At 44.8% G+C, this 7,406-nt stretch overlaps 1 protein-coding gene across 2 annotated transcripts in view; it reads right to left on the bottom strand.

Annotated features, from left to right (window-relative positions):
- Nucleotides 1–7,406, bottom strand: part of LOC111872178 — a gene marked incomplete at its 5' end in the record, with an annotated part of 117,391 nt that overhangs the window by 92,372 nt on the left and 17,613 nt on the right. For both annotated transcript variants that reach the window (XM_023865787.2, XM_023865788.2), the window contains 1 exon segment: nt 410–669. In XM_023865787.2, the coding sequence (XP_023721555.2) occupies nt 410–669 (260 nt within the window).

Here is a 7,406-nt window from a genome sequence, read left to right as displayed (position 1 = left end):
TAGGGCACCTGATGATGGCACTATGTTGCCGAAACATGTCGTGAAGTAACAGGTGAAATTGAGTGCACTACAAGACGGCCACTGTATACATATCATGGATGAAAATCAGTGCAACAGGACGCTAAAATACAACATTATGAAAATTATTGTGTATGAGAATTCCAATCGCATCCAAAAATTTGCACACTGGCTACCATAACCTATAAGTAGACAAGAATATGGAGTATTATAACTTCGGGCCATCTCCATTAGATCCACGGTAATAAGCAAAAAAGAGACGCACTAACAGAAAAGTTACATTTTAGACAATGTTAACGTTTTCAGAATGACAGCTGATTCCACTTCGTTTAACTGTACACCTCATAAATAAACCGTGTAACTGACAGAGCGATGGATGTCCTACACTCACCGAAGACTTCTCGGGGTTGATGGGCACAATCCGTTGCTGGCCGGCGGAATGAACATGCGCGCCAAACCCAGGCGCCACGACCTCTTTCCTCTCAGTCCAGGGATTCCCCTTCTTGATACGCGTCACTGAGGTGTCATCTGCCTTCGGGAATAGTGTCCCCTGAGGGTCTAGCCTCTGCGCTGCGACCAGCTGACCGCGCGATCGCGCAGAACCGGAAGACAAGGATCCTGAGCCTGCCAGCACCCAGTCCACATCTGATCCTGGAAAAGCAGTGGATGGAATGACACAGAAAGTTTCCCGAAGGAACAGTGGCACAGATCTCATGTTTAAAAAATATGAAGCAATACCATGCACAACTATTTTTTTATTGTTAGAGGGGTGGGACTAAGTCCCTTGTACTGCGGCCACTTCTGGCCAATTGTACTAGCCCCAGATGATAGGTGAGGGTGATTGTGGAGCAATTGGTGGAATGAAGATTGGCAGGGGAAACCGAAGTACTTGGAGAAATTCTGCCCCAGCACCACTTTGTCCACCACAAATCCCAGACCCGGGATCGAACCAGGGCCGCCGCGGTGGGTAGCCAGCTACTAACCGCTTGAGCTATGGCGCGGCCCATGCACAATTAACTAACGAAGTTTATGGAACATAATTCTTCGTGACACGGTAACATTCAGCTAAAGAAGACATTGCCGTGTGTAAGGGAATCCGAGGCTGTGCGATAGCTCAGGCAGTTAATCGCTGGCTTCCCACCGCGGGAGCCCGGGTTCGAGCCCAGGTCAGCTCATGTGGGGCAGGTTTCCTCCGAACACTTGTTCACCCTGCCAATTCTCATTCCACCGACTGCTCCACATTCATCATCATCTATCATCCGGGGCTGGTACAATAGGCCAAACAGTGGCCGACGTACCAAGTGAACTCAGTCTCAACCCACTCGAAGAAACTTAAACTTAAACTTAATGGAATCCGAAGTCCACAACCTTCCACCCAGTTCCACGCAGCTCCATGTTACTACTATCCGCCCTTTTATACCTAGATCTTACAAGCGGGCTTTGGTTTCACGGCAAGACTGTACAGCCTCTTTTGTAACCACTCCTCTTTTAATTTTCTACAGATACCTTTCGATTTCATTGTTCTTATTTGGAAAATGACATCACTTGTAATGCTCCGAGTAAGTTGGACCACTGGACCAAATTACAGGCTGACAAGTGGGCCTAATTACACGCCTATGTACAAAGAATGACATGTTGAAATAATACAAATGATTTTAAAATGCATGTACAGGATTCCCACACGCCTTGCCTTGAAGATTTGTAGATATTTTGGTGTCTTATTACTCACCGTTTACATAAAATACTATTCAGAACACAATGTCTCACCACAGGGCAAAATTACAAAGAAAACTAACAACAAGGTTTTGTCCTTCTTTTGGTCAGAAGTGCACTCGTCAGAATAAAGACAACTGGGGAGAAAATGCATCCTTCAGAGGCAGTACTAACACCATCTGAAGTGTGCTTCTATCTGTTGTGGTATTTCTGAAATCCGATAGGTCCAAAATACACGAACTTCCCATACTTAGTGACTAAGAATATTAATTCTTCGGTCCTCTTTTTTTCCCCCCCCATTGGCACTACAGCCCCAGTGGGCCTAGGCCTACCTCCATGAACTTCTCCGTTCACTTCGGTTTTTCTAGAACTTAGACATACGGTAGGACTCCTTGGGCGGGTGATCAGCTCGACGCAAGGCCTCTACCTGTACACAAACACAGAAAAACGCACACACACAAACTAAACATCCATGCCCTGAGTGGGATTCGAACCCACGATCCCGGTTTCCAAGCAAGCGAAGACAGTAAGTACATGCCTTAGAGCGCTCGGCTACCGTGACCGGCTCGGTCCTCTTTACTTAACTAATAAAAGTTGTCCCTGTGATTAACTATTTAAGCACTACGCCATGAAGACGTATGGGGGAGTGGACGTATAGACCCACGTTTACTTGACCTCGGCATTAGTTGGAAGTGAGTGGTCAGCTTCATGCCCCGGCCGCTTAACCCCCGGGGAAAGAGCCACCGGTACTCATGGGATGGGAGTCTGAGTGGATCCCAGAGCCGGTCCGGACGACATGGAGAAGAGAAAATTCTTGACCCTACCGAGACTCAAAAACTCCGAATCTTAGGTTGTCCAGCTCGTACCCAGTCGCTATACCGACTGAGCTATCCGGGCCCCTCTTTACTGGTTTAATTTAAAAGCATATTATACAAATTCTGAGAACTCTCTTGGGGGAGGGGATCAGACAAAAAACATCAGGATATTTTGCGTTAAAACTTACCAGTAATAATACTGTATATTAAACTTTTATGTGACCCTGTTTATTGAATAAATTCATGCATGTAGTATTTATATTGTGCTATTTATTTTAATTGGTATAACATATTTACACTGATTATCATGCTGTCACGCGATGGCGTGACTAACGCACAATCGAATCCTTATGTAGCCTCAGAACACTTCTACCAACAGATCTACTTTTGCATCACGTACCTATCGGCACGCATTACGTAGAGACAGGACACGTAATGAAAACACAACGGGGAGAAGCATAACATATGACCCACAACACAGACACGCATCAGAGGGACCGCATATGCATCAGCAACAGGTGAAAGCAGCGATTTCCTTATTAGACATATTTTTAACACCTGATGATGGCCATGTTGGCCGAAACATGCAGCGTATTTCAAAACTTAAAAAAAAAACTTTAAACTCGTAAAGGTGATAAGTTTTGTGGAACGTTGCGTTGCACGTAAAAGGACGCAATATGCTTACCCACTTATTTTAACATTAAAGAATTCTGCAATTTCGCACACTGTATTTATGGATTTCGTATGATTTTCAAAATAAACAGCAATCATTTCGTTACACCGCACTAACTGACTGATTTTTGTAACGCAGACGCGGTGTTCCCTGTGAGCTGGGAAATGTATCTTTAAATATTATTTGCATGATCTTGGAATGGTTACGAAAGAGCGGGGCGTAAAAGTCTTTTAATAAAATGATGCGCCTACCCAGCTTCACCCAACAAATAAAATGTCCTTCACTTCTCTCACGACTTTCGCTCTTCACCTGTTCTTTCTTACCTCTCTCGCATAACTTACGTATCCGAGGAGGTGGCAACTGATGGTGGCGCCTGATACAAGCACTGGACATTGCGTATCGAAGCCACTGACACAAATGTGTTCACATCCTTGCGATACTAGCAAATAAATCACGTTTTGTGCTACGCATCTGGACAAGAAAAAACATGGCGCTGTACCATGTTACGATACTGGACGTACAATTTACGAATGTTCCGAGAACAGGGCTACTGCAGTTTGTACTCTCCCAAGGCTTGGACCCGGGCCAGATGCTACGAGACACAGAAGGGGTGGCCAATCCAGAACCCGCATCAGTAAATCTAGGACAGAGGGAGAAAATTCAGTATAGGGAACGCATATTTTTCCGCGGTTTTAGATATGGATCCATAAATTTATCAGTTGAGACGGAGTCCTACGGAACACAATAGAAAGCCACGGGTACTACCGAGAGCCGAAACAACGTTGGTTCGCGCAATGTAGACTCAGTTTAAAGAGCCTATTCCAGAAACTTTAAATCACAAGCAATTCATCGGAATATGACGGGATTTTCTTAACTGTAGATAATGGTTTAATGCATTGATAGACAGACAAGCACCAATGACCTTGAACTGTATTCGAAATCTGTGCCTCCGTGTTTCTCTCATCCGAGAGCTTGGCCAATAGTATTTCCTCACACATATCGGCGCTTCAGCCCGATTCGAGACTTGGCCTCTTGAGTTGTAGGTGATTAGACCAATGCAAGGTATGACCATAAGGGGGGGGGGCTGAGGTTTCTTCTGGCCTAATTTAAGATTTTATCTCGGCACTTGTCTGAAGTCGCTGAGGAAAACCACAAAGTATCTTAGGATAGCAGGTCTGGGGGTCAACATTTTAAAGCGGAGCGTCCCAAAAAAGACGCAAGATAAGGCAGCAACATTCGATTTGTTCCCTCAAACTGCAACTTGATTGAAACACAAACTTATCTTTTATTGTGACAGTCCTGTAAATACATACTGCTGCTCGGTCACGTTCTGTGATGTGTCGCCATGACGCTGCATGCTGTGAGTGCAGTTGACATCAATTGTGAATTATTATATAATCTAATTACTTTATTTTCTCTGTTACAAATACAGACATACATGTATGAGATTCAAAACTGGCAGAATGGCCTGTGTTTAGTTTCGTACCCACGATCGGCCTGAAACATTTTCTCAGGAAAGCGCATTACTTAGTGCATACCGAGGCCATGGAATGAGGCCGCATGGATGTTGTAAATGAGGAACTAGAGGCCTCCTATCGTCTGGAGTTTCATTCTAGTTCCCTCTGGCCTATGTCAACAATTCCGAAGTACTTTTCTCTCTGTCTTCTTGCTCACACTTTGGAGCATACGGCTGATTTCTAAGTTTCATGAACATTTTACAAACAATGGGACTCCTTGGACTAGGGATCAGCCCGTCGCAAGGCCTCTACCTAAACACAGGACAACACAAACACAGAATAAAAGCATACACACACCAAACATCCAAGCCTTGTGTGGGATTCGAACCCACGATCCCGGCTTCCGAGCGAGTGAAGACAGTACATGCCTCAGACCGCTGGGCTACCGTGACAGGCCTATTCCAAAGCATTTACGCGTAAAAATGTATCTCGGCTATCCTTACCTACAAAGTTTAGAGAGAACTGATAAACAGCTCGAGGGGAGGGACATGTAGAGAGCTACGTTAGATGGTAAATGTGAAGGTAAAGTTGTCCCTGTGCTTAACGAATTAAACACTACGTCATGAAGGCGTATGGGGGAGTGGATGTATAAATCCACATTTTCTTGACCTCGGCACTAGCTGGAGGTGAGTGGTCAGCTTCACGTCCCGGCCGCTTTAACTTCGGGGAAAGAGCCCCCGGTACCCATTGAATAGGAAGCTGGATGGGCCCCAGAACAGGTCTGGAGGACGTGGAGAGGTGAGAAAATTCTTGACCCCACAGGAACTCGAACTCCGACCCCCGGCCGTCCTGCCCGTTGCTAGTCGCTATACCAACCGAGCTATCCCGGCTGGAAAATGTGAAGAGGGCTGCAGACGGACGCAACTTGCAGCCGCTGTGCTGCGCTCGCTATACTCTGATGGGAGTATCATGGCAGCGTACGTGTCCACTGGCCGCAGGAGGCTCCTAGCGGCGGGGTTTGAGGCTGTTGCGTCGAAACTGTAGGAAGTTAGGGGCGCTTGTTGCTTGTTGTAATCGTTGACACAAATAAAAAACAATGCATAGTTGTGTTCAGTGCTAGAATATTTCACTTGGAACACCAAATTTTTCTGTTACACCTTCTGAGCAGTTTTCACCGAGCAGGTTGACGTAGTGGTAAAGCTCCAGACTTGTATCTGGGAAGTGCTCAGTTCGAATCTCGGTCAAGATACAGGTTATTCTGATACATCTTTGTGGTTTTACTCAGTTCCTCAACAAAAATTCCGGGGGTAGTACCTCGATTAGATAACGAAAGCTTCCTTCCAAGTTCTTTACAATTCTTTATTCATCAATCATCATAAAATTCGATGCTTTATATATACTGTGAGATGTGACAGCTTCATGAAATAATTAAAAGAAAAGATTTCGTCATACACGTGCCATCATAACATAAAATCATCCACTTACATTACACAGCATTCTTGACATAAATATTTGCTTTGAAGAGTACTATCTCTCGGGACATAACGCCGTTAACAATGTGATCTTTCTTCCATTGTTATTACTGTTCTAGTGAGAATATTTCCCCCGCAAAATCTAACGGTAGATTCATATTTGAGTTGGCTAGACTGACATATAGAACCTATTTCCAAAATGGCTGTGGAACTTACTTTATTTAAAAGCGAGGTTCAGCCCTCAGCTGGGCTCATGTTCTACTGAATGAAACCACTCCACCTGCTACTCAAATGATTACCAAGTCGGGATTCGAATCGTGTCCATGCGAAAGGCCGTATATAGGGGCGATCAACGGGACATCTTTCCGTAGCCTTGGTATAGTTGGAAGATACGACCTAGCACTCAACAATAATTTCGTAAAGGAATCGAATAACGTCAAAATTTCAAGGCTTCCCTATTTACGTCCATTTGTTTACTCATCCAGCTGAACCTATCATCGAGCAGGGTGGCAAAGCGGTAATAATCCAGACATATATTAGAGGGGTCCTCGGTTCGAATCTCTGACGGGACACCGGCTACCATAACAGATTTATGTTGACTTCCTCAGTCAGTCAAGAAAAATGACTGGAGAGTCCTTCGATTTAGTAACTACCGCTTCCTTCCATATCCTTTCCGATTCATTATTCATTTATCGTACCACTCGACGCCATAGAGCCTAGTTAATGACATCATCGTAACCGCCACCCCCGAAGTAAACATACAGAGTGCTCCACATATCTTTCGTTACCACCGATAAAGCACGTAAACATACAGAGTGCTCCACATATCTTTCGTTACCACCGATAAAGAACGTAAACATACAGGGTGCTCTACATATCTTTCGTTACGACCGCTAAGGATACATAGAGCACCCACAGTCAGCTACAACAGCTCGCCATATATGACTCCATTTGCACTGTATGCTCCACTGTACATCCATTCACCGGTAACTGTTTTAAATCTAACCATGGAACATGCTATCTAATGGCAGAAAGTTCAGACAGTTGTACCGCGAAATGGGGTTTAGTTATGTCATGACACTGGGCAGATTTGCCTGTATCAGAACATGCACATACAGTATGCGCCAAAATTCAGTACTGAAATGAAAAGACATCCTGTTGATACCACTGTCTATTCATGTGAAGGCCCCTTGCACGACAGAACCTTCTCAAATCCTGATGAAATGGTCCGATCACTATGTCCCTGTAGCGTTCTTGG

Source organism: Cryptotermes secundus, unplaced genomic scaffold (assembly GCF_002891405.2).
Source record: "Cryptotermes secundus unplaced genomic scaffold, Csec_1.0 scaffold593, whole genome shotgun sequence".
Lineage (NCBI taxonomy): Eukaryota > Metazoa > Arthropoda > Insecta > Blattodea > Kalotermitidae > Cryptotermes > Cryptotermes secundus.
This window is presented reverse-complemented; position numbering and strand designations above follow the sequence as displayed.